Source organism: Arachis ipaensis, chromosome B2 (assembly GCF_059453495.1).
Source record: "Arachis ipaensis isolate K30076 ecotype BB chromosome B2, ASM5945349v1, whole genome shotgun sequence".
NCBI classification, from domain to species: domain Eukaryota; kingdom Viridiplantae; phylum Streptophyta; class Magnoliopsida; order Fabales; family Fabaceae; genus Arachis; species Arachis ipaensis.
This window is the reverse complement of record NC_142437.1, coordinates 82,115,356-82,140,856: the sequence shown is the minus strand read 5'-3', so window position 1 is coordinate 82,140,856 and position 25,501 is coordinate 82,115,356. Positions and strand designations below refer to the sequence as shown.

General features: G+C 37.9%; 2 protein-coding genes, 1 long non-coding RNA gene and 1 other non-coding gene across 5 annotated transcripts; 2 read left to right on the top strand and 2 right to left on the bottom strand.

Annotated features, from left to right (window-relative positions):
- Positions 1 to 467: 467 nt before the first annotated feature.
- On the bottom strand, positions 468 to 1,403 carry LOC107627341 (uncharacterized). Its single transcript, XM_016330184.1, has one exon. It carries the CDS (start codon positions 1,401 to 1,403, stop codon positions 468 to 470), a length of 936 nt encoding a protein of 311 aa, XP_016185670.1.
- A 1,742-nt stretch (positions 1,404 to 3,145) lies between these two features.
- On the bottom strand, positions 3,146 to 9,792 carry LOC107625418 (calcium-binding protein CBP). 2 transcript variants are annotated; one of them, XM_088503413.1, is made up of 5 exons: positions 9,055 to 9,589; positions 5,006 to 5,052; positions 4,716 to 4,891; positions 4,356 to 4,374; positions 3,146 to 3,708 (listed from the first exon to the last, which is right to left on the bottom strand). In XM_088503413.1, the coding sequence occupies exons 1-5, from the start codon at positions 9,587 to 9,589 to the stop codon at positions 3,604 to 3,606; spliced, it is 882 nt and encodes a 293-aa protein (XP_088359539.1). In that variant the 3' UTR covers positions 3,146 to 3,603. The 2 variants fall into 2 exon arrangements, with proteins under 2 accessions (XP_088359539.1, XP_088359540.1); XM_088503414.1 differs by lacking the exon at positions 4,356 to 4,374 and having other exon boundaries at positions 4,706 to 4,891; positions 9,055 to 9,792.
- On the top strand, positions 8,828 to 12,665 carry LOC148574605 (uncharacterized). The gene is made up of 2 exons (XR_015904730.1): positions 8,828 to 10,966; positions 12,051 to 12,665. It is a non-coding gene; the product is annotated as an uncharacterized LOC148574605 (long non-coding RNA).
- An 11,382-nt stretch (positions 12,666 to 24,047) lies between these two features.
- Positions 24,048 to 24,155, top strand: LOC148574604 (small nucleolar RNA R71). Its single transcript, XR_015905710.1, has one exon. It is a non-coding gene; the product is annotated as a small nucleolar RNA R71 (small nucleolar RNA).
- Positions 24,156 to 25,501: the final 1,346 nt, after the last annotated feature.

Genomic DNA, 25,501 nt, shown 5'->3' with positions numbered 1-25,501 from the left:
AGATTCGAGTCTTTCGGTAATCTAGCTGTCTAAAAGAACCCTAACACCGCTACCGTGAATTCTGCCCCGATTTCATCCCAGCACTTTTTGATGAAGTTCATGTTGTACCCATCACTTCCTGGCACCCTAGAAGATTCACAGTCCCACACGGCCTCTTTAATCTCCTGAGATGATGGTAATACCTCCAGAGCTGCAGCATCTTCTTCACCTATTGAACTCACCATTCCATCTCTAAAGCTCACCATCGGAGACTCTTCCTGATGATACAAATTCTTATAGAACTCTCTGATAGCAACTTTTATTCTTGCTTGATTCCTGACGACCCATCCATTAATTACCAATGCATCAACCCTGTTATTCCTCCTTCTTATTGAAGCAATATTGTGAAAGTACCTGGTATTTTTATCCATGTCCTTCGCAAGATGGGATCACGACATCTGTTTCCAGTGCAGTTCCTTCCTTGCATACTACTTCTCACAGCAAGTCACCAATGCCTTTCTTCTTGCCTCCACTGTTCCATCATATAGTCCCATGCTTACCATGTCATCTACCTTTTTAATTTCCTCCTCAAACTTCATAATTTTCTTATCCATGTCGCCAAAGTTATCTGTGTGCCATTTTCCCAGAGGAATCGTCAAGGCCTTCAATTTATCTGTGAGTTGTAAATTCCCTAACCCCTTCCATTCTTCCTTGACCACTCTTAGAAAACCTTCATGTGTAAACCATGAGTCAAGACTCCGGAACGGTCTAGGACCATATCTCATGCTAGTATCCTCTACTATCATCGGGCAGTGATCTAACAAACCCCGTGGTCCTCCTCTCAAGCGAATCTCCGGGAACTCCTCCATCCATTCTAGATTAACCAGGACTCTATCAATCCTGCTACAAGACCATCCTCTGAACCAAGTAAACGTCCGGTCAGTCAGCGGTAAGTCCACCAAGAGCATATCTTGCACCCAGCTCTTAAACTCTTCAGCAGAAATGGACAAGCTGGCATTACCTTTTCTTTCCTCTGCCTGTATAATTTCGTTAAAGTCTCCCATGAAACAACAAGGGACTTGACATAAACCAGCTGTGTAACTCAGCTCTTCCCACACAACAAGTTTTTCGTCTCTAACATGGGCACCATAAACCAAGAAAAAAGCACAGTAAAAATTGTTCTTCAAAATGATCCCTTCTACGGATAACCATCTGTCCCCTTTATAACAATTATTCATTTTAAAACACATTTCGTCCCACATTAACAGCAAACCACCTGAAGCACCATCCGACTCAACATATTCCCACCCAACATTATCTTGCCCCCAGAAGCTTACTACCTCAAATTTTGTGACTGTACTCTTTTTTGTTTCAATCAAGCCTAGCATATTTAGCCTAAATTTTTTCTTTAGGTCCTTAATCATTCTCGCCTTTCCATCCCCCCTCAACCCCCTAACATTCCATGAGCTAAAGATCATTTTAAAATATTACTACGTATAATGATTTAAAGTTGTCCGCAACAACATAATTAGAACGAAAACATAAATTTATAAGGTTAAGATTATGAGATATGGTACTTGACATGTGTAACTCTATGTGATTTCTTTCTTATTGCAAGGCGTGGCCAATACTCCCCCATATTAGCTTGCCTCCATGAGAAGACATAGCACTCTCCTTCTAAGACGGACTTCTGGAAAGTGTTGATGTATTTTTCATGGAAATACACTATAGAAAGACCATGTCCAAGTTACCTATTCAGAGGCGGATTTAAGGGTCTAAGCTGGTCATAGTCCCCCAATTTTTTAAAAAAAAATTAATACTATTAGTTTATTATTATTATTATATAATTAATATATATATATATATATATATATATATATATATATATTATTAATTAAATATATTTTTATATATTACACACTAAAAAAAAATTACATGTTAGTGATTTAATATATATAAATTATAATATGTATTATAATATATTAGTAGCAATTAACAAATAGCTTTAAAAACAATAAAAGTGTATAAATATATAAATAATTAGAAAGTTATTGAAAAATATAAGTTTGGATTAATGTAAAAAATAATAATTTTAAAAAAAAATCTTATTTTAAATTTTTCTATGACAATAGTAACAATCGAATAGATTTTTTTAAATAATAAAAATTATTAAAACAATGCTTTAAAACAAGATGAAAGATGAACTTTTAGCATAATATTATATGATTGTATATATTGAAAAAGAGAATGCTTTAAAATTTATTTCAGATGGTAAATTGATAATTTTAGTTATATGAAATATCGCAGATCAAATTCAAAAATACTAAAATTCTAAAGTATCCAGTTGAATGTTAATTTTTATATAATATAATTATTAATTTTTTTATCTATATACTATAAATTATATTTTGTTAACTTTTTATTATGTTATATTTTAATTTATTTTATATTTAATTTGGCTCTTTCTTATAAAATTTCTGAATTCATCACTGTAATTACTAGGTGTCTAGGTGTCGTCGGATTTAACAGTATAGCAAAGACGTGAATTCATGGTTAACATCATATACATTCATTATATGTATTGTTTGATTTATTTGAGTGTACATAATTTTTTGAGATTACTTACTTGATTATGTGTTAATTGTGGTATTTCAAGTAGTTTTATATACTATTTATCTTTTTTTCTTTACCCTGTTAGGAACAGTTAGGTTCTCACCTATGGCTAGTAACATATATTTCATATCACAACCGATTTCATTGGCAGATAAAGTCACTCCTTCAAATTTCTGTTATTCTTTGGTTATTTAACCTAGGCTTTTCTCTCTATTTGGAGGTAGTCCTTGTAAAAGATTTGACTTAAAGAGACATGGTCTTATTCTTATTATGGGTGGCTTTTTCATATAAGAGATAGAAATTCCATGTTAGAATTATTAACAAATTAAAAAGATAAATTAATTTTTTTATTAAATAATAAAATTATATTAGTATTTTGTAGTTTTGAAATTACAAACATGTTTTAAAAAAATTTCTTACGTGCTTCTAAGAGCTCAAACTTTTAAAGACTGGAGTGAAAGTTCCTCGACCTTTTGAATTAGTAAACACTATATAGTTACTAACCTGAGTTGGGTCAAGATGTCCAATATCTCCATTACCAATTAACAATCAGTTATATACTTAACAATTTTATAACCATTTATATTCACAAATTAGGTTGCTTAATAAGCTACAATACTGACACTGATGTGACCTACTGCAGTATGCCAGAGACACCAACGACACACAACATTCCCGACACAATTGGAACCAGCCTCCCCCACGAACATAAACTTCATCTTAGAACTGCCCCAGAAATGTACAAATAATATAGCTCCTTATAACATCATCTGTTCATTCGTATCTCATACCCATAATACTAAGCACTGAATTTTATTAGCAGTACCTGAGGGGAAGAATCAGCTAGTTCCAAATATGGCACTCAAGATTTGCAGACTTACATTACAACCGAAACACTACACGATTGAAGCATATTCAAATACCGGCAAAGTAGAGTAAAATGTGAACATGGATATTATCAAACCAACCGCATGAAAAAGGCATTGTACGAATTCAACAGAGATTTTGTTCCTAAGCGATTATGAAGGGTAGGACGGTCAACATAAACGACTCATAGGTGAAATTTGCGGTGCCACTTAAGTTAGTATCCTTCTCCTTGAATTTGTCAGTTAGCCCCTGCATTACACAATTACAAGTTAGATTATTTTATTTTATTTTACTTTATTTTATTCATAAGCAAATATAAATCCATCACCATGGTCCCAAATAGAAAAGATGGAATATGTGCTTTAAATCATCTTATAGGTTGAGTGTTCAACTGACAAGAAGCAACATATGAAAGAACAAAAAAATCATCTTATAGTTATAGGTTCATGTGTTTGGATTTTAGCATGGAAGTTTGGATTATATATGAGTTTTTAAAAGATACAGAAAACAAATTTCACATTGATATGGGAATTTAAAGGAATTATATATAAAATATAAGCTGCTAATCCAGCTATTAGCTTTTCTAAAAATCGCACAATCAAAAAGTTATTCAATGATGTAGCATTCACTTAAAATTACACTAGTGTTGTGTTATATAATTTAAGTGAATATTACACCTTTGAATAACTATTTAAATGTGGATGAAGTCTATAACCAATGTCATACACTTATGTTACTATTATAGTTGTTTGCATCCTGTTCTTGAAATCCCCAAAATATAAATAGTGAAATTTTATGTTACAAGATGGTTTTGTTAGTCTGGAAACCAGTAAAAGACCAGACCAGTAAGAATTAACTTTACTTCCAGAAACTGATAAAATCATTTAGTATCTTACCTTAACAGTAAGGCAACACCTGCATTAGCAAAACAAGGAACGAGAATCAGCTCTACAACTAAAACAGAATATGGCATACACAATGCTAGTATAAGAAAATCTAAAAAAATGTTTCTCTCCCTGTACAGGACACATTTTTAGTTTTATTGTAAGAAAATCTAAAAAAGCATATTCACACTTTAACTACAGATCAAACTAGAATTTGTTATCAATTCATTTATATGTAGTTAATCTAAACAAAATTTCTCTTTTCACCTATGTTGTAAAACAACAGAAATGCAGGAGGAAAAATAAAACCAATAAGGGAATCCAGATTAGTAAAATTTATCCAATAAAGAAAAAGAAGTCACAAAACCATACTCAATGAAATTGTCATATTCAATAGCCCTGGCTCTTCCATCAGTTTTGTCATACTTGGAGATAAGCAATTCCAACAACATAGGAGAGAGAGAATAACCCAAGCTCAGTAAAGCCTCTCGCAACTCATTCGAGTCGATTCTTCCGCTCCTGTCCCTATCAAATCTCTCAAAAGTCGCCTGTATCAATAATTGCAAATCAAGAAAACATTTGTTCCAAAAGACACTATAATTTTGTCATGTTGAGAATTTAGATCAACATAAAAAATAAGCTTAAGAGAAAAAAGGAAATACCCTCCAGCTCTGAAGACTCTGAAAGAGAGATGTGAATTCCTTGGGGCCTGCATCAAAGTCCACAATTGAAACAGTGAGGAGGGGGGGGGGGGGAAGAAAACTGATTACGAGATCAATAAAGTAACAGCATACTCCACTATACAAGTGTAAATCAAGTCAAAATTGATCTGTGTTCCAATTTTTCAAATTTACATTGCATATGTTAATAGTGGTGACGCTTTTGTACTTTACCTGCTACATTTTTTGCTTTAAACATAAACCCTTTAATCTCTCTGACTTGAAAATCAATTTACTGTGGAACAACTATATAATTTTCTGACTCACTCCAGTTCATCTCTCAATTAATTAAGATATATTCCTCGCTATTTTTAAAGAACAGATTTTAACACTTCTTCAGAGACAGACTGCAGAGTAGCAGAGGCAGTATAGTGCGTAGTCACTAAAAGTGGCTAGTTAAGGACTGTAAGTGCAAGTCTGTCGTGGTACAGGGAGCTGATAAAGTTAGTTACCTAGTTTACACAGTAATAAACTTGGCTATTTCATAATTGCTACCACTGCTACTATATAAGATGAGTTACTTGTATTCTGTCGTATATGTAAGCAATCAAAAGTTATCCGGATTTTCTCTGGACTCTTCTCTGTTTCATTACTTCTTTTCAGATTTTGATGCTATTAGAGCTCTTTTGACAGCTCTGCTGCGCATCTACTAATCGTGCCACCTAAACTTCAGAACCAAGTGAATCAGTTTCAGTTGCAGGATCCTTCTCAGCATCCTTAGTATCTTCATCCAAATGAAAATCCTAATCCAGCTTTTATTAAACTCAAACCGTACTTGGATGTGCTGATTAAGCAAGCTTTGATCTTGAAGAATAACTTCAATTTGTAACAGATTCACCACCAATACGTGATGAATTTCAATTCAGCATTCAAAGTATGGGAGTGTTGCAACAACACAGCACATAGCTGGCTTATGCACTTGATATTACAACAATAGTATAGGAGCCTGTGGCAAACTCTCAATTTATCCTCCCAAGGTCGGTTTTCTCGTTTCAAGGTATCAATTGTTTAGCTATGTCAACTATTCTGGGCTGTTACCTAGTCAAAAGTCGCGCATTTAGAGTCTCGCATCTGAAACCAAACTTGCTTGTTATCTTAATGTGAAATTTGCTTACATTTTTCTTTCATTGTTCAATGGTTATGGTGAAAAGAAAAATTAAATTTGTTCCTTACAATGATTTTTCCCTTTTTTTTTTTTTTTTTTTGCATAAAGCAATGAATACGTAGCAAGGCTGTGTTCTTGGTTGTAGCTAGGCTTTAATTTGCAAGCTTAGGGGGTGGACCAATCGGTTGGGTGAGCGTGTCTAACAAATTGTTGCTTAATTAATAACCAAGGATAAACCTAAACAATGTATATAGTTAAGGCTTATCTAAGCTGTTTAATTTGGAACGCAGCAAGTCTCTTGACTTTGAAATAATAAATTATATTCAAATAAAATATTCCAACAAATATCATATAATTAAAAACTTGTGCAACATTGTTAAAAACTTGTGCAACACTTTTAACCACCAAATCGAGTCAATACTCAAAATAACCCATGAAATTTGACTCCTCATTCAATTTAGCCCTCCAATTTCCAATTGACTCAAATTGTACCTTGAAGGCGTGACTCAAGCTGGCCCCTCCGTCTATTTCCGTCACCGGAAAAATGACGTGGCACGTTTAGTTGACACCCGACACTTAAAATGTAACAAAATGACGCCGTTCATTAAGCAAACTCTCAATTGGCCCTTCTTCCTCCTCCTCCTCAATTTGGCGCTCTCACCTCGATTCAGGGTCATCGCGCCTCTCGCCTCCGTCGTCGCACCTCTCTCTTCCGTCTCGCCCCCCTCTCACTCTCTTACACAGTCCTCACAATGGCGCTGCGGTTCTCCTTCTCTCGTCACGAAAACGCCGTCGCGAAGCATGCCCGCGGATCCAATTCCAACATCACTGCAGCACCCATACATGTGAATCAAAGAGTTCTGAACCGGTAGCACCCCATCAACCCCATTCTTCAAGGCTTGACCGTGGCACTTTCTCCTATATTGAAGGCAACCCATCTTAGCACAGGAACCAATGAAGGGCACAAAGGTGTAGCTGTTAGGAAGAAACCACTGTGCAAAGAATGAAAGAAAAAAGCAAGAGCTTGATAAAGAACATCGCTGTTAGAATAAGCATGGATCACTGAGATGGCGCAAAAGGTGTCTAAGGTGTTGTTGAAGTGACGGAAGATCAAAAGGGTCTAAGCAATGTTGCATAGGTGTGAGGCGCAGCTCAGAAGGGTGCGTGCAATGTGGGGGTCGCGGAGGAGGGCGGCGGTGGTGAGGAGTGCTTGGATTTAGAGGAGATGGCAGGTGGTGTGGCACGCGCTCTGGAGGATCGCATTGAAAAGGCGTTGAAAGGGGAGAGAGTGGTTGTGGTTGTCTTGGTGGCAAAAGATGAGGAAATAGAGAACGATGAAGATGAATAAAAAGATGAAGATGAAGAAAGAGTGGTGGTTGGGTGTCATTTAGAGGTGGCATGGATAACTTGACCTTTTGACCGTTCAATCGCCATTGACGAACATGTCTCTATTCTGTTCAACTAAACGTGCCACTCATTTTTCAGGTGACAAAAATAGACGGAGAGACCAGCTTGCTTTAAAATTTCAGAGTACAATTTAGGTTAGTTAAAAATTAAATGGCTAAATTGGACGATTTTGAGTATTAACTGCACGAAGTCTGATCTTGCACCATAATAAGATATTCCACGTCTAGTTTCCTAAGAAATCTTTAGCTACCGGAAACTACGTAGAAGCAACAAACCCAGCAGCTCCTGTGGTATAAGCGCCCGCAAGATCTCTCCAAAAGTCAAATCCAACATGCAAATCGACACCTATGCCTACGCGTAAACACTCCCTAAACTCCTCCTTACAACAGTTCTATTATTTTAATATATTTTATATCTTATATAGTATCACGTTATTTTCTCATTATCATTATCATAATCTAGAAAAAATTATAAGTATACCAAAAACACCGATGTTTTAGTTATTTTAACTATTAATTTCAATTAATATATATTATATATATTTTTTATAATTTAAATCAACAGATAAAATAATTGGAACACCGATATTTTTAATATACTTAAAATTCTTCCCATACTATAAATATAAACAAAATAAAAATAAATATAATTATTAACATCATTTTCCCCTGGAATATATTTATATTTCCATTTAGTAATTTATTTAAAGCAGAACCCCTGCAGGTTTGCAATGGCACGTCACTAAGGGTATTATGGTCATAATAATTCCCCACAAGTTCCAGCGTAGAGCAATGACCGTGTCATTCGAATCGAATAAAAGACCACAGATACGTGTAACTCATCACCACAATGAGCACACGCGTTCTTCTCTTCGAAAGTAGGCCAACTAAAACCGTAACCAAAAAATTTAGAAAAAAAAGGCGGTGGGGGGGCAATAATCCAGTAAAAAAATGCACAAAGGAGCAGGTGAAGGGAAAAAATTGTATAGGTAACTTAACAAAAAATTACAATGTTGATCAAATTTATTAAAATGCGTGCATGTTAAATAACCATGAAAATAAAACGAAACTAAAAATAGAAAATAGCAAAAACGAGCAATGATAAAATGGAAAATTTTGCAAGGATACCGATACATTTTAACTGTTAATTTTAATTATAAAAAATATATATAATATATAATTAACAATTAATAATTAAAAATTACTGACACATCGGTTTATCAATATATTTGAAAACTTTTCTGATAAAATGGCAGTACTGTCATTCCACTTGCAAGGTGAAATTAGCACCGGCCACCGGTAAACGCACATCCACCGCCACGCTTTAAAGAGAAAATGTTAAAAGAAAAAAAAAAAAAAAACAAACTAAACCCTACCTCCCAAATTAGGAATCTCAGCCAAATTGCAAGCAACCGTTCAAAACACAAAATCAGAGATAATAATTAATAGCAGTAACATAAAAGGAAGGTTCTAGAAAGTACCGATTTTCTTGATGTTGGTGTTGGTGAACATATTCATGAGGAGGTGTACGGTCCTCAAGCTGAAGCTCTGGTTATAGGAAGACAGAGCCTTCTGCAACTCCCTGTCGTCGATCTGCCCGCTTCGGTCAACATCCACCATCTCGAAACACGCCACGATGCTCGGGTCCGTCCCGGGAGGGAACGTTGACGGCACCAGCATGGCGAACGGGCTACCGTATCCCCCTGATGCCGGGTATGCTGTCGCAACGCCGCCATGGCCGTAAGACTGGCCTCCCGGCGGGGCACTGTGGCCGTAAGGCTGGCCCCCCGGCGGGGCACTGTACGGCTGGCCTCCCGGCGGGGCACTGTGGCCGTAGGGCTGGCTGCCAGGCGGGGTACTGTGACCGTGAGGCTGGCCTCCCGGCGGAGCACTGTGTCCGTGAGGCTGGCCGCCTGGCGGAGCACTGTGGCCTTGAGGCTGGCCGCCCGGCGGGGCACCATAGCCGTAAGGCTGGCCGCCTGGTGGAGCACCGTAGCCGTAGCCGTAACCTGACATGTTTGGGATTAAAAGGAGCAAGAAAGAAACGAAACGAGTTGGGGTAGAAACAGAAATTGATAGAGATATGTGATTGTGACACGGATTCGAGCGTTTTTCGCTTTTATAGTGTGAACCGCAGTTGTACTTGCAGCCTGGGGAGCGTTCAATAGGCAAAAAGGAGAAATGATAATTCTATTATCAATTTTTAATAATGACACCTTAGGTATGATTTTTTTTTTTTACATTATATATTTAGACAAGGTGTCATTATTAAATAATATTAACACTCTTTCAGACTTACTCAACCTCGAGACCATAGGCATTCTCTCGGTCTCTCACACTTACAAGAAAACTACCAGCCACCGCCACTGTATGGTTGTTGTTTGGGATGACAAAATTTTTCGAGATACGAAAATTTTTTGAGATACGAAAATTTTTGTGAGAATTACTTCGAATAGGATTTAATTGTAGAAAAATTTTTCTGTTGGGATAAGAATGGAGGATAAAATTTTTTCGAAGCAGGTGTACAAGAACTCGAGTAAGATCCATGCTAATTTCCAAATTTAAAAATTTATTTAATTGTTCTTAGTAGTTTACACACACATAGAAATCTAAAATTTCTAATTCTCATTTGCATAATCTTTCTTTAATTTAAAAATTCTAACACTGTCCATATTTCATACAACCTCTCTTTGCAGTCACTCTCTCGTCACTGTCCCTTCTCACTGCATCGTCACACCTCACGGTGCTATCATTCTCACTACATCGTATTCTTTATTTGCGGCGTCCATTTCTATAACTATATCGTCGTGTCCATTTTTCTCTTTGTTGTCGTGTCTCCTACCTTATCCACTACTCTGTTCTCTGACTCGCCGTTGCGTCATTTTGAAAGAAGTTATTATCTTATCGTTTAGATTTTTTTTTATAAAATCTTGCTATTTTGTATTGGATGGATACTTGCAACTCTATTCATATAGAAATTAATAATTAGTCACAACTATTAGATAAATGGAAAATGGGGTCTCTGCAGGAAATGGAGATGGGGAGTAGTATTCCCCCACGGCGGGAAACGGGGACGGGGGCGGGGAGCAAATTTGGGGGCAGGGATGGGGAGCAGAGAGGCATCCCCCGCCCCCACCCTGCCCCGTTGACATCTCTAGTTGGCTCCTCTACCTTATCTCGCCGGTTTATGTGCGTCGTCGCCCTCCGTATGTGGCTCGCCTACACTGCATGTCTATGTCATTGCCTGTGAATCTCTAGTCATCGTCGTGTCCTCGTCCAGCGTGGCTCGCTGTCGCTGCTGCCTCTCCTTCGCTAGTCTCTGCTTTGCCGTGTTTGGACAGCTTGGTTTCTCTTTTCTCTGGTCGCATTTTGTAAACAAAGCATCAGATTCAGGTATTATTTATTTATTTTTTTAGTTATTCAGTTATTGTCTTATAATATAATTAACTCAGTAAATGATTAATGATGTTGATTATGAATCTATTTATTTTTTATTATTGATTATAACTTACTGATGATTATAATTTGTTGATTCTTGGCAGTGTAATATATTGGTTTAATGGTGAATTGATTTTTTTTTCTGATTATTGGCTTTTGTGGTTATTTTTGTTGTTGTGCTATATCGTTGGGTTCTGTGAATTTATAATTTTATATTGTTGATAGGGAATAGGTTTTGTGAATTTAGGATAGTTGTTGTTATTATATTATTACAGTTCCATATTGTTTTAGGGTGGCTCCATCAAATACACCATCAGAAACACCATCCTTGCAAGAATAAGGATCCACTCCTGATGTAACAATTGAAACCCAAAAAAGTAACAATAGAGCAAAAAATGATCCTGCATGAGGTCATTGTAAACAAGTTATGAAATCTAAATAAACCATTCTGTTATGTATATATTGCGATAAGCTTATTAGGTGGTAAAGGAATTCATCGGTTTAAGCTACATTTGGCTGGAAAAGGAGGAGATATTGAGTCATATCGAAAGGTGCCAGCACTAGTGAGATAAGAATTTTATCGAAACATTGAAGATCTTTGAAGTAAGAAATGAAAAACTCAAGAAGAATATGCAGAAAGTTATAATGCTTGTGATGAAGCTGAAAGATAATTTGATGAGATCGAACGTAATGAGACGCGACAACAACAAATATCAAGGCTTCCAGCACCTAGCTTTAGAAAAGGAAAACAAGTAAAAGGATTAGAATCTTTTTTTTCATCGGCAACAACACTTGGAGCTCAATCAATTATCAAGAGTGTTCTCTAAAGCAAAAAAATTGTGGAAAAGTATGACATTGCGATTGCGAAGTGGATGATGGATGCCTTTTGATGAGCGGATAATTTATACCCTTTTTGGAATTATTTTTACATAGTTTTTAGTATGTTTTGGTTACTTTTTATTATATTTTTATTAGTTTTTATGCAAAAATAACATTTCTGGACTTTACTATGAGTTTGTGTGTATTTCTATGATTTCAGGTATTTTCTGGCTGAAATTGAGGGACCTGAGCAAAAATCTGATTAAGAGGCTGGGAAAGGACTGCAGATGCTGTTGGATTCTGACCCTCCTGCACTCGAAGTGGATTTTCTGGAGCTACAGAAGCCCAATTGGCGCGCTCTCAATTGCGTTGGAAAGTAGACATCTTGGGCTTTCCAGCAATATATAATAATTCATACTTTGCCCGAGATTTGATGGCCCAAACTGGCATTAAACGCCAGCCAGAAACTTTCTGGCGTAAAACACCAGAACTGGCACACTTCTTGTCGTTAAACGCCCATTTTGGCACCCAGGGTGGCGTTTAACTCCAAGTTGAGGCATATGCACGTGAAAGATTGAAAGCTCAGCCCAAACACTCACCAAGTGGGTCCCGGAAGTGGATTTCTGCACTATCTGTACTTAGTTACTCATTTTCTGAAAACCTAAATTACTAGTCTAGTATAAAAACTACTTTTAGAGATTCATTTTGCAACTCATGACATTTCACATTTGATATTGTATCTTCTACAGCATGAGCCTCTAAACCCCATAGGTGGGGGTGAGGAGCTTTGCTGTGTCTCAATGGATTAATGCAATTACTACTGTTTTCTATTCAATCACGCTTGATTCTGTTCTAAGATACTCACTCGTACTTCAATATAGAGAATGTGATGATCCGTGACACTCATCATCATTCTCACATTTATGAATGCATTCCTGACAACCACTCCCGTTCTACCTAAGCTCAACGTAGTCATTGGGCGTCAGCTTGAGTGCGTATCTCTTGGGTCTCTGATCCACGAACCGAGTCCGTGAGATCAGAATCTTCGTGGTAGAGGCTAGAACCAATTGGCAGCATTCCTGGGATCCAAAAATTCTAAACTTTGTCTGTGGTATTCCGAGTAGGATCTGGAAAGGGATGACTGTGACGAGTTTCAAACTCACGAATGTTGGGTGCAGTGACAGTGTGCAAAAGGATAGAGTGATCCTATTCCGACACTAGTGAGAACCGACAGATGATTAGCCGTGCAGTAGCTGTACCTGGTATTTTTCATCCGAGACGAGAAATCCGACAGTTGATTAGCCGTGCAGAGACCATGCCTGGTATTTTTCATCCGAGAGGATTATACAGCTTGCCATTGAAGGAAGCCATGCGTGTTTGGAGAAGAAGATAGTAGGAAAGTAGAGATTCAGATGACAGAACATCTCCGGAACCTCAACCCGTTCCTCAATACTGAATCACAGGTACCATTTATTTCATGTTATTTACCTTTCATAAACAAAGTCATTTTTATCATTAATCTCCTGACCAAGATTTACAAGATAACCATAGCTTGCTTCAAGCCGACAATTTCCGTGGGATCGACCCTTACTCACATAAGATATTACTTGGACGACCCAGTGCACTTGCTGGTTAGTTGTGCAGAGTTGTGAAAAGTGTGATCACAATTTCGTGCACCAAGTTTTTGGTGCCATTGCCGGGGATTGTTCGAGTTTGGACAAATGACGGTTCATCTTATTGCTTAGATTAGGAAAAATTTGTCTTTTTTGGTTTAGAGTCACAAAATTTGAGTCTTTTATTTTCTTTTCAAAAATTTTAATTTTCTTTATTAATCTTTAATTTTTTTTAGTCTTCTGTTTAAGTTTAGTTTCATGTTTTAAGTTTGGTGTCAATTGCATGTTTGTATTCTCCTTCAATTTTTCGAATTGTATGTTCTTTTTATTCTTCATATTTTCGAGTTTTATGTTCCTTGTTCTTTCTTGATCTTCAAGTTGTTCTTATTTATTTTTCATGTTTGATCTTTAGTTTTTGTTGTTTTGTGTCTTTCCTTATTTTTTTGTGCATTTTTGAATTATTAGTGTCCAAAATATAAAATTTTTTAAGTTTGGTGTCCTTTGTGTTTTTATTTTCCTAAAGATTTCCAAAATTTGTTCTTGGCTCATCTTGATCTTCAAAGTGTTCTTGGTGTTCATCTTGACATTCAAAGTTTTCTTGGTGTCTTTTTGGTGTTTATCTTCAAATTTTCGAAAATTACTCTTCCTAAATCTAAAAATTTTTAAGTTTTGTGTCTTTTACTTGTTTTTCTCTTTTCTCATTAAATTCAAAAAATAAAAATAAAAAATATATCTTTTTCTTTATTTACTCATTATTTTCGAATTCCTTAGGTTGACTTAGTCAAAATTTTAAAATTTGGTAGCTTCTTGTTAGTCAAGTTAAAATTTCAATTTTAAAAATTTATCCTTTTAAATCTTTTTCAAAACAAATTCTTTTTCAATTTCTTTTATATTTTTTTCGAAAATCTTTTATAAAATTTTTCAAAATCTTTTTATTTTTTTTTATAATTTTCGAATTACTTGTCCTATTTTATTATTTTGATTGAAAAATTTTAAGTTTGGTGTTGCCTTGTTAAGAAAGTTTCAATCTTCAAAATTTTTAAAATCATATCTTTTCAAATCTTCTCTTTTAATTATTTTCTTACAAGTATCTTTAATTTTAAGACATATCTTTTTCAAAACTTCCTAACCACTTGCTCTCTCCTCATTTTTCGAAAATCATATCCAAAATTTTTCAAATCTTTTTAATTAATTAATCATTTTAGTATTCGAATTTCTTTTATTTCTTTTCCTTTTAGTTTTCGAAACTTATATTCTATTTTCCAAGTATTTTATTTTATTCTCTTTTAAATTTGGTTTATCCTTAATTAAATAAAATAAAATTTCTATTTACAATCCACATCATCTACCTTTCTCCATCATGGACCTAAGTGGAAATGAACAGTCCAGAAGGACTCTGGGGTCATATGCTAACCCCACTACTGCTTCATATGGGAGTAGTATCTGTATACCCCCATCAGAGCCAGTAGTTTTGAGCTAAATCCTCAGCTCATTATCATGGTGCAGCAAAATTGCCAGTATTCCGGTCTTCCACAGGAAGAACCTACTGAGTTTCTGGCACAGTTCTTACAAATTGCTGACACAGTACGTGATAAAGAAGTAGATCAAGATGTCTACAGATTATTACTGTTTTCATTTGCTGTAAAAGATCAAGCTAAGAGGTGGTTAAATAACTAACCCATAGCAAGCATAAGAACATGGAAACAGTTATCAGATAAATTCCTGAATCAGTATTTCCCTCCAAAAAGGATGACACAGCTAAGGCTGGACATCCAAGGCTTTAAACAAGAGGATAATAAATCTCTTTATAATGCCTGGGAGAGGTACAAAGGGATGCTAAGAAAATGTCCCTCTGAAATATTTTCAGAATGGGTACAATTAGACATCTTCTACTACGGGCTTACAGAAAAGGGCCAAACGTCTCTAGACCACTCAGTTGGTGGATCTATACACATGAGAAAGACAATTGAAGAGGCTCAAGAGCTCATTGATACAGTTGCTAGAAATCAGCATCTGTACTTAAGTAGTGAGTCCTCCATGAAAGAAGAGGCTAAAGCAGTATCCACTGAACTTAGTCCTCCAGAACAAGTTGTTGAACTCAATCAGCAATTGCTTCTTATAACAAAATAGTTAGCTGAATTTAAAAAGATGCTCCAAGACACTAAAAATGCTAACAAGAATATGGAAGCACAATTGGATCAGACAAGACAGCAGTTATCCAAACAGATAACAGAAGAGTGCCAAGCTGTTCATTTAAGGAGTGGGAAGACACTGAATATATCAACTCACGGAAGCAGAAAGCCAAGACTGGAACAACTGATAGAGGATGACCAAACCACTGCCCAAAATCCCTCTGAGGACAGTAAGAGCCCAGAGAGGAATGATTCTGGCATTCAAACACCAAAAAAGGGTAAACAATTAGCGTTAAACGCCCAAGGGATGGCCAACTTTGGCGTCCAAACGCCAGAAAAGGGTGGCAATCTGGCGTTAAACGCCCATGCAGCACCCAATTCTGGCGTTCAAACTCCAATAAGGGATCAGACACCTACAAGTTCTGATAACAACCCCCTTAGGCAGGCTTCTCCAACCACTTCTGTAGGAAGTAAACCTGCAGCAACTAAGGTTGAAGAATATAAAGCCAAGATGCCTTATCCTCAGAAACTCCGCCAAGCGGAACAGGATAAACAATTTGTCCGCTTTGCAGACTATCTTAGGACTCTTAAAATAAAGATTCCGTTGGCAGAGACACTTGAGCAAATACCCTCTTATGCTAAGTTCATGAAAGAGATCTTAAGTCATAAGAAGGATTAGAGAGAAACTGAAAAAGTTTTCCTCACTGAAGAATGCAGTGCAGTCATTTTAAAAAGCTCACCAGAGAAGCTTAAAGATCCCGGAAGCTTTATGATACCATGCACATAAGAGGATGCTTGTACCAAGACAACTTTATGTGATCTTGGGGCAAGAATCAACCTGATACCTGCATCCACTATCAAAAAGCTTGGTTTGGCTGAAGAAGTTAAACCAACCCGGATATGCCTCCAACTTGCTGATGGCTCCATTAAAATCCCATCAGGCGTAATTGAGGACATGATTGTCAAGGTTGGGCCATTCGCCTTTCCCACTAACTTTGTAGTGCTGGAAATAGAGGAGCACAAGAGTGTAACTCTCATTCTAGGAAGACCTTTCCTAGCAACTGGACGAACCCTCATTGTCGTCCAAAAAGGGGAGATAATCCTGAGAGTCAATGAGGATGAGTTTAAATTGAATGCTGTCAAAGCTATGCAGCATCCAGACACATCAAAAGACTGCATGAGCGCTGATATTATTGACTCCCTGGTGGAAGAGGTCAATATGACTGAGAGTCTCGAATCAGAGCTAGAGGACATTTTTAAAGATGTTCAGCCTGATCTGGAGGAACCAGAGAAAACAAAAGAACCTCTGAAAATTCCTCAGGAAGAGGAGAAGTCTCCTAAACCCGAGCTCAAACCACTACCACCGTCCCTGAAATATGCATTTCTGGGAGAGGATAACACTTTTCCAGTAATTATAAGCTCTGCTTTAGAGCCACAGGAAGAGAAAGCACTAATTCAGGTGCTAAGGACACAAAAGACAGCTCTTGGGTGGTCCATAAGTGATCTTAAGGGCATTATCCCAGCCAGATGCATGCACAAGATCCTATTGGAGGATGATGCTAAGCCAGTGGTTCAACCATAGAGGCGGCTGAATCCAGCCATGAAGGAGGTGGTACAGAAAGAGGTTACTAAGTTACTAGAGGCTAGGATTATTTATACTATTTCTGATAGCCCCTGGGTAAGCCCTGTCCAAGTTGTCACCAAGAAGGGAGGCACGACAGTGGTTCAGAATGAAAAGAATGAACTGGTTCCTACGAAAATAGTTACAGGGTGGCGTATGTGTATTGACTACAGAAAGCTCAATACAACCACCAGGAAGGATCATTTTCCTTTACCATTCATAGACCAGATGCTAGAAAGACTAGCAGGTCATGAATACTACTACTTTTTGGATGGTTATTGGTGCACGAAATTGTGATCTCCAGGCTCGAACGAATCCTGGTAATGGCTCCAGAGCTTGGTGCTCTGATCTTAATTCATAATTGTCACAACTTCGATACAACTAACCAGCAAGTGCACTGGGTCGTCCAAGTAATACCTTACGTGAGTAAGGGTCGAATCCCACGGAGATTGTTGGTATGAAGCAAGCTATGGTCACCTTGTTAATCCCAGTCAGGCGGATATAAAATAATCATGGAGTTTTCGAATAATAAATAAAAGAATAGGGATAGAGGTACTTATGTAAATTATTGGTAGGAATTTCAGATAAGCGAATGGAGATGCTTTTCGTTCCTCTGAACCTCTACTTTCCTGCTATCTTCATCCAATCAGTCTTACTCCTTTCCATGGCTGGCTTTATGCAAGGGCATCACCGTTGTCAGTGGCTACATCCCCTCCTCTCAGTGAATAATATGCTCACGCACCCTGTCACGGCACGGCTATTCATCTGTCGGTTCTCGATCATGCTGGACTAGGATTCACCCTCCTTTTGCGTCTGTCACTAACGCCCAGCACTCGCGAGTTTGAAGCTCGTCACAGTCATTCAATCATTGAATCCTACTCAGAATACCACAGACAAGGTTTAGACCTTCCGGATTCTCTTGAATGCCGCTATCATTCTAGCTTACGCCACGAAGATTCTGGTTAGGAGATCTAAGAGATACTCATTCTAGCTTAATTCATGTAGAACAGGAGTGTTTGTCAGGCACGCGTTCATAAGGGAGAAGGATGATGAGCGTCACACATAATCATCACCTTCATCACGTTCTTGGGTGCGAATGGATATCTTAGAAGCGAAATAAGAAGAATTGAATAGAAAACAGTAGTACTTTGCATTAATCTTTGAGGAACAGCAGAGCTCCACACCTTAATCTATGGAGTGTAGAAACTCTACCATTAAAAATACATAAGTGAAAGGTCCAGGCATGGCCGAGAGGCCAGCCCCCTAAAACGTGATCAAAGGATCATAAGGTAATCCAAAGATGGTCAAAAAGACTAGTAAAAGGTCCTATTTATAATAAACTAGCTACTAGGGTTTACATGAGTAAGTAATTGATGCATAAATCCACTTCCGGGGCCCACTTGGTGTGTGTTTGGGCTGAGCCTGAGTGTTGCACGTGTAGAGGCCATTTGTGGAGTTGAACGCCAGTTTCTGTGCCAGTTTGGGCGTTCAACTCTGGTTTTAGATCCTTTTCTGGCGCTGGACGCCAGATTTGGGTAGAAAGCTGGCGTTGAATGCCAGTTTACGTTGTCAATTCTTGGCCAAAGTATGGACTATTATATATTTCTGGAAAGCCCTGGATATCTACTTTCCAACGCAATTGGAAGCGCGCCATTTTGAGTTCTGTAGCTCCAGAAAATTCACTTTGAGTGCAGGGAGGTCAGAATCCAACAGCATCAGCAGTCCTTCTTCAACCTCTGAATCTGATTTCTGCTCAAGTCCCTCAATTTCAGCCAGAAAATACCTGAAATCACAGAAAAACACACAAACTCATAGTAAAGTCCAGAAATGTGAATTTAACATAAAAACTAATGAAAACATCCCTAAAAGTAACTAGATCCTACTAAAAACATACTAAAAACAATGCCAAAAAGCGTATAAATTATCCGCTCATCACAACACCAAACTTAAATTGTTGCTTGTCCCCAAGCAACTGAAAATCAAATAGGATAAAAAGAAGAGAATATACTATAAATTCCAAACTATCAATGAAACAAAGCTTCAATCATATGAGCGGGACTTATAGCTTTTTGCCTCTTGAATAGTTTTGGCATCTCACTTTATCCATTGAGGTTCAGAATGATTGGCATCTATAGGAACTTCAGATTTCGAATAGTGTTATTGACTCTCCTAGTTCAGTATGATGATTCTTGAACACAGCTTCTTTATGAGTCTTGGCCGTGGCCCTAAGCACTTTGTTTTCCAGTATTACCACCGGATACATAAATGCCACAGACACATAATTGGGTGAACCTTTTCAGATTGTGACTCAGCTTTGCTAAAGTTCCCAATTAGAGGTGTCCAGGGTTCTTAAGCACACTCTTTTTTTTCTTTGGACCTTGACTTTAACCGCTCAGTCTCAAGTTTTCACTTGACACCTACACGCCACAAGCACATGGTTAGGGACAGCTTGGTTAGCCGCTTAGACCAGGATTTTATTCCTTTAGGCCCTCCTATCCACTGATGCTCAAAGCCTTGGGATCCTTTTTATTTGCCCTTGCCTTTTGGTTTTAAGGGTTATTGGCTTTTTCTGCTTGCTTTTTCTTTTTCTTTCTATATTTATTTTTTTTTTCGCCTATATTTTTTTTTTTCTGCAAGCTTTGTTCTTTGCTGCTTTTTCTTACTTCAAGAATCATTTTTATGATTTTTCAGATTATCAAATAACATGTCTCCTAGTCATAATTCTTTCAAGAGCCAACATATTTAACATTCTTAAACAACAACTTCAAAAGACATATGCACTGTTCAAGCATACATTCAGAAAACAAGAAGCATTGTCACCACATCAATATAATTAAACTAAGTTCAAGGATAAATTCGAAACTCATGTACTTCTTGTTCTTTTGAATTAAAACATTTTTTATTTAAGAGAGGTGATGGATTCATAGGACATTCATATCTTTAAGACAAAGTTACTACTACTAATGATCATGTAATGAAGACACAAACATAGATAAGCACATAACATAGAAAACGAAAAATAGAAGAAAGAAGAACAAGGAATGAATCCACCTTAGTGATGGTGGCGTTTCCTTCTTGAGGAACCAATGATGTCCTTGAGCTCTTCTATGTCTCTTCCTTGTCTTTGTTGCTCCTCCCTCATTGCTTTTTGATCTTCTCTTATTTCATGAAGCATGATGGAGTGCTCTTGATGTTCCACCCTTAGTTGTCCCATATTGGAACTCAATTCTTCTAGGGAGGTGTTGATGTGCTCCCCATAGTTTTGTGGAGGAAAGTGCATTTGAGGCATTTCCGGAATCTCATGGTGATGAGCTTCTTGCGCCTCTTGAGCTCCATGACTGGGCTCTCTTGCTTGCTCCATCTTTTTCTTAGTGATGGGCTTTTCCTCTTTAATGAGGATATCTCCCTCTATGTCAATCCCAGCTGAATTGCATAGGTGGCAAATGAGGTGAGGAAAGGCTAACCTTGCCATAGTGGAGGACTTGTCAGCCACCTTGTAGAGTTCTTGAGGTATAATCTCATGAACTTCCACCTCTTCTCCAATCATGGTGCTATGGATCATGATGGCCCGGTCTATAGTAACTTCAGACCGGTTGCTAGTGGGAATGATTGAGCATTGAATAAACTCCAACCATCCTCTAGCTACAGGCTTGAGGTCCAATCTTCTTAGTTGAACCGGCTTGCCTTTGGAGTCAATCTTCCATTGAGCTCCTTCTACACATATGTCCATAAGGACTTGGTCCAACCTTTGATCAAAGTTGACTCTCCTTGTGTAGGGGCGTGCGTTTTCTTCCATGTATGGCAAGTTGAACGCCAACCTCACATTCTCCGGACTAAAATCTAAGTATTTCCCCCGAACCATTGTAACATAGTTCTTTGGATCCGGGTTCTTACTTTGATCATGGTTCTTGGTGATCCATGCATTGGCATAGAACTCTTGAACCATTAGGATGCCGACTTGTTGGATGGGATTTGTTAGAACTTCCCAACCTCTTCTTTGAATTTCATGTCGGATCTCCGGATACTCATTTCTTTTGAGTTTAAAAGGGACCTCAGGGATCACCTTCTTCTTGGCCACAACATCATAGAAGTGGTCTTGATGGGCTTTGGAGATGAACCTTTCCATCTCCTATGACTCGGATGTGGAAGATTTTGTCTTCCCTTTCCCTCTTCTAGAGGATTCTCCGGTCTTAGGTGCCACAATGGTAATGGAAGAAACAAAAAAGCTATGCTTTTACCACACCAAACTTAGAATATTGCTCGCCCTCGTGCAATAAACAAGAGAATAGAAGAAGAAGAAGAAGAAATATGGAGAGGGAGAGGGGAAGGTGTGGTTTCGGCCAAGGAGAGTGTAGAGGGGTGTGTTGTGTGAATTTGGTGAAGAATGGAGGTCTTTATATAGGGAATGGAGGGGGGGGGTTAAGGTTCGGCCATATGAGTGGGTTTGGGTGGGAAATTGGTTTTGAATTTTGAAGGTAGGTGGAGTTTATGAGGTAGGTTTATTGGGAAGAGTGGGTGGATGTGAGTGGTGAAGATTTAGTGGGGAAGAGAGATTGAGGTGATTGGGGAGGGGTTTTTAGGGAAGAGTGTTTATGGGGTTGTGTGAAAGAGAGTGGTGAGAAGAAGTGAGTGGAGGTAGTTGGGGATCCTGTGGAGTCCACAGATCCTGAGTGGATCCTGTGGGGTCCACAGATCCTGAGTGGATCCTGTGGGGTCCACAGATCCTGAGGTGTTCAAGGATTTACATCCCTGCACCCATTAGGCATGTAAAAATGCCTTTGTATCCAACTCTGGGCGTTCAGCGCCAGGTTGGTGGCCATTTTGGGCGTTCAACGCCCATCTGTGTGCCATTTCTGGCGTTGAACGCCGGAACCATGCCTGTTCTGGCGTTCAGCGCCCAGAAGCTGCCCATTTTGGGCGTTCAGCGCCAGAACCATGCTCTGTTATGGCGCTGAACGCCAGACAGATGCTCCTCCAGGGTGTGATTTTTCTTCTGCTATTTTTTATTCTGTTTTCGATTTTTGTATTTATTTTGTGACTCCACATGATCATGAACCTAAGAAAACATGAAAAACAATAAAAATAAGAATTAGATAAACATTGGGTTGCCTCCCAACAAGCGCTTCTTTACTGTCAATAGCTTGACAGTGGGCTCTCATGGAGCCTCACAGATGTGCAGAGCTTTGTTGAGACTCTCCAACACCAAACTTAGAGTTTGGATATGGGAGTTCAACACCAAACTTAGAGTTTGGTTGTGGCCTCCCAACACCAAACTTAGAGTTTGACTGTGGGGGCTCTGGTTGACTCTGCTTGGAGAGAAGCTTTTTTTGCTTCCTCTCCATGGTTGCAGAGGGAGATCCTTGAGTTTTAAACACAAGGGAGTTCTCATTCCATTGAAGGACTATTTCACCTCTGTCAACATCAATCACAGCTCTTGCTGTGGCCAGGAAAGGTCTTCCTAGGATGATGGATTCATCCTCTTCCTTTCCAGTATCCAGGACTATGAAATCAGTAGGTATGTAAAGGCCCTCAACCTTTACTAATACATCTTCTACTTGTCCATATGCCTGTTTTCTTGAGCTGTCTGCCATCTCTAGTGAGATTTTAGCAGCCTGCACCCCATAGATTCCCAGTTTCTCTATTACAGAGAGGGGCATGAGGTTTATTCCTGAACCAAGGTCACACAGAGCCTTAAAGATCATGGTGCCTATGGTACAGGGTATTAAGAACTTTCCAGGATCCTGTCTCTTCTGAGGCAATGTTAGTTGATCCAGATCACTTAGTTCATTGATGAACAAGGGAGGTTCAACTTCCCAAGTATCAATGCCAAATAATTTGGCATTCAGCTTCATGATTGCACCAAGAAACTTGGCAGTTTGCTCTTCAGTGACATCCTCATTCTCTTCAGAAGAGGAATACTCATCAGAGCTCATGAAGGGCATAAGGAGGTTCAATGGGATCTCTATGGTCTCTAGATGAGCCCCAGAGTCCTTTGGTTCCTCAGAGGGAAGCTCCTTATTGACCACTGGACGTCCCAGGAGGTCTTCCTCCTTGGGATTCACGTCCTCTCCTCTCCTCACAGGTTCGGCCATGGCGCTTATGTCAATGGCCTTGCACTCTCCTTTTGGATTCTCTTCTGTATTGCTTGGGAGAGTACTAGGAGGGATTTCAGTGATCCTTTTACTCAGCTGGCCCACTTGTGCTTCTAGATTTCTAATGGAAGATCTTGTTTCATTCATGAAACTTACAGTGGCCTTAGATAGATCAGAGACTAAGTTTGTTAGATTAGAAGCATTTTGTTCAGAGTTCTCTGTCTGTTGCTGAGTGGATGATGGAGAAGGCTTGCTTTTGCTAAACCTGTTTCTTCCACCATTATTAAAGCCTTGTTGAGGCTTTTGATCCTTCCATGAGAAATTTGGATGATTTCTCCATGTTGAGTTATAGGTGTTTCCATAAGGTTCACCTAAGTAATTTACCTCTGCCATTGCAGGGTTCTCAGGATCATAAGCTTCTTCTTCAGAAGATGCCTCTTGAGTACTGTTGGATGCAGCTTGCATTCCATGCAGACTCTGAGAGATCATATTGACTTGCTGAGTCAATATTTTATTCTGAGCCAATATGGCATTCAGAGTATCAACCTCAAGAACTCCCTTCTTCATAGGCGTCCCATTATTCACAGGATTCCTTTCAGAAGTGTACATGAACTGGTTATTAGCAACCATGTCAATGAGTTCTTGAGCTTCTGCAGGCGTTTTCTTTAGGTGAATGGATCCACCTGCAGAAGTGTCCAGTGACATCTTTGATAGCTCAGATAAACCATCATAGAATATATCCAGGATGGTCCATTCTGAAAGCATGTCAGAAGGACACTTTTTGGTCAACTGTTTGTATCTTTCCCAAGCTTCATAGAGGGATTCACCTTCTTTCTGTCTGAAGGTTTGAACATCAGCTCTAAGCTTGCTCAGCTTTTGAGGAGGAAAGTACTTGGCTAAGAAAGCCGTGACCAGCTTATCCCAAGAGTTCAGGCTGTCTTTGGGTTGAGAATCCAACCATAATCTAGCTCTGTCTCTTACAGCAAAAGGGAAAAGCATGAGCCTGTAGACTTCAGGATCTACTCCATTAGTCTTAACAGTATCACATATCTGCAAGAATTCAGTTAAGAACTGAAAAGGATCTTCAGATGGAAGTCCATGAAACTTGCAGTTCTGCTGCATCAGAGAAACTAATTGAGGTTTAAGCTCAAAATTGTTTGCTCCAATGGCAGGAATGGAGATGCTTCTTCCATGTAAATTGGAATTAGGTGCAGTAAAGTCACCAAGCATCTTCCTTACATTATTATTATTTTCGGCTGCCATCTCTTCTGCCTGTTCGAAAATTTCTGAAAGATTATCTCTGGATTGTTGTATTTTAGCTTCTCTTAATTTTCTCTTCAGAGTCCTTTCAGGTTCTGGATCTGCTTCCACAAGAATGTTCTTATCCTTGCTCCTGCTCATATGACAAAGAAGAAGGCACAGTAAAATAATAATAATAATAATAGAGATCCTTTATATCACAGTATAGGGATCCCTGTGTGAGTAGAAGAAGTGGGGGAGATAAAGGATGTGATGTAAAGGAAGAAACACAACTGTACGGATGGAAGAGATGTGAGATGAGATGTTAGGATATGAATGAATAAATAGAATGAGATGGGGGAGGGATAATTTTCGAAAATTATTTTGAAAAAGAGTTAGTGATTTTCGAAAATGGTTTTTGAAAAATGTTAGTAATTTTCGAAAATTTTTGAAATCAAAAATAAAAAAATAAAAATAATTAGTTAATTAAAAAGAAATTTTTGAAAAAGAGGGAAGATATTTTCGAAAATTAGAGAGAGAGAGTTAGTTAGGTAGTTTTGAAAAAGTTAAGAAACAAACAAAAAGTTAGTTAGTTAGTTGAAACAAATTTTGAAAAGATAAGAAGTTAGGAAGTTAGAAAAGATATTTTGAAAAGATATTTTTGAGAAAGATAAGATAAGAAGATATTTTTGAAAAGATATGATTGAAATTAGTTTTGAAAAAGATTTGATTTTTAAAACCACAATTAATGACTTGATTCACAAGAAATCACAAGATATGATTCTAGAACTTAAAGTTTGAATCTTTCTTAACAAGCAAGTAACAAACTTGAAATTTTTGAATCAAAACATTAATTGTTATTGTTATTTTCGAAAATGTGGTATAAAAATGAGAAAAAGATTTTTGAAAAATATTTTTGGAATTTTCGAAAATAACTAAGAAATTTGAAAAAGATTTGATTTTTGAAAAAGATA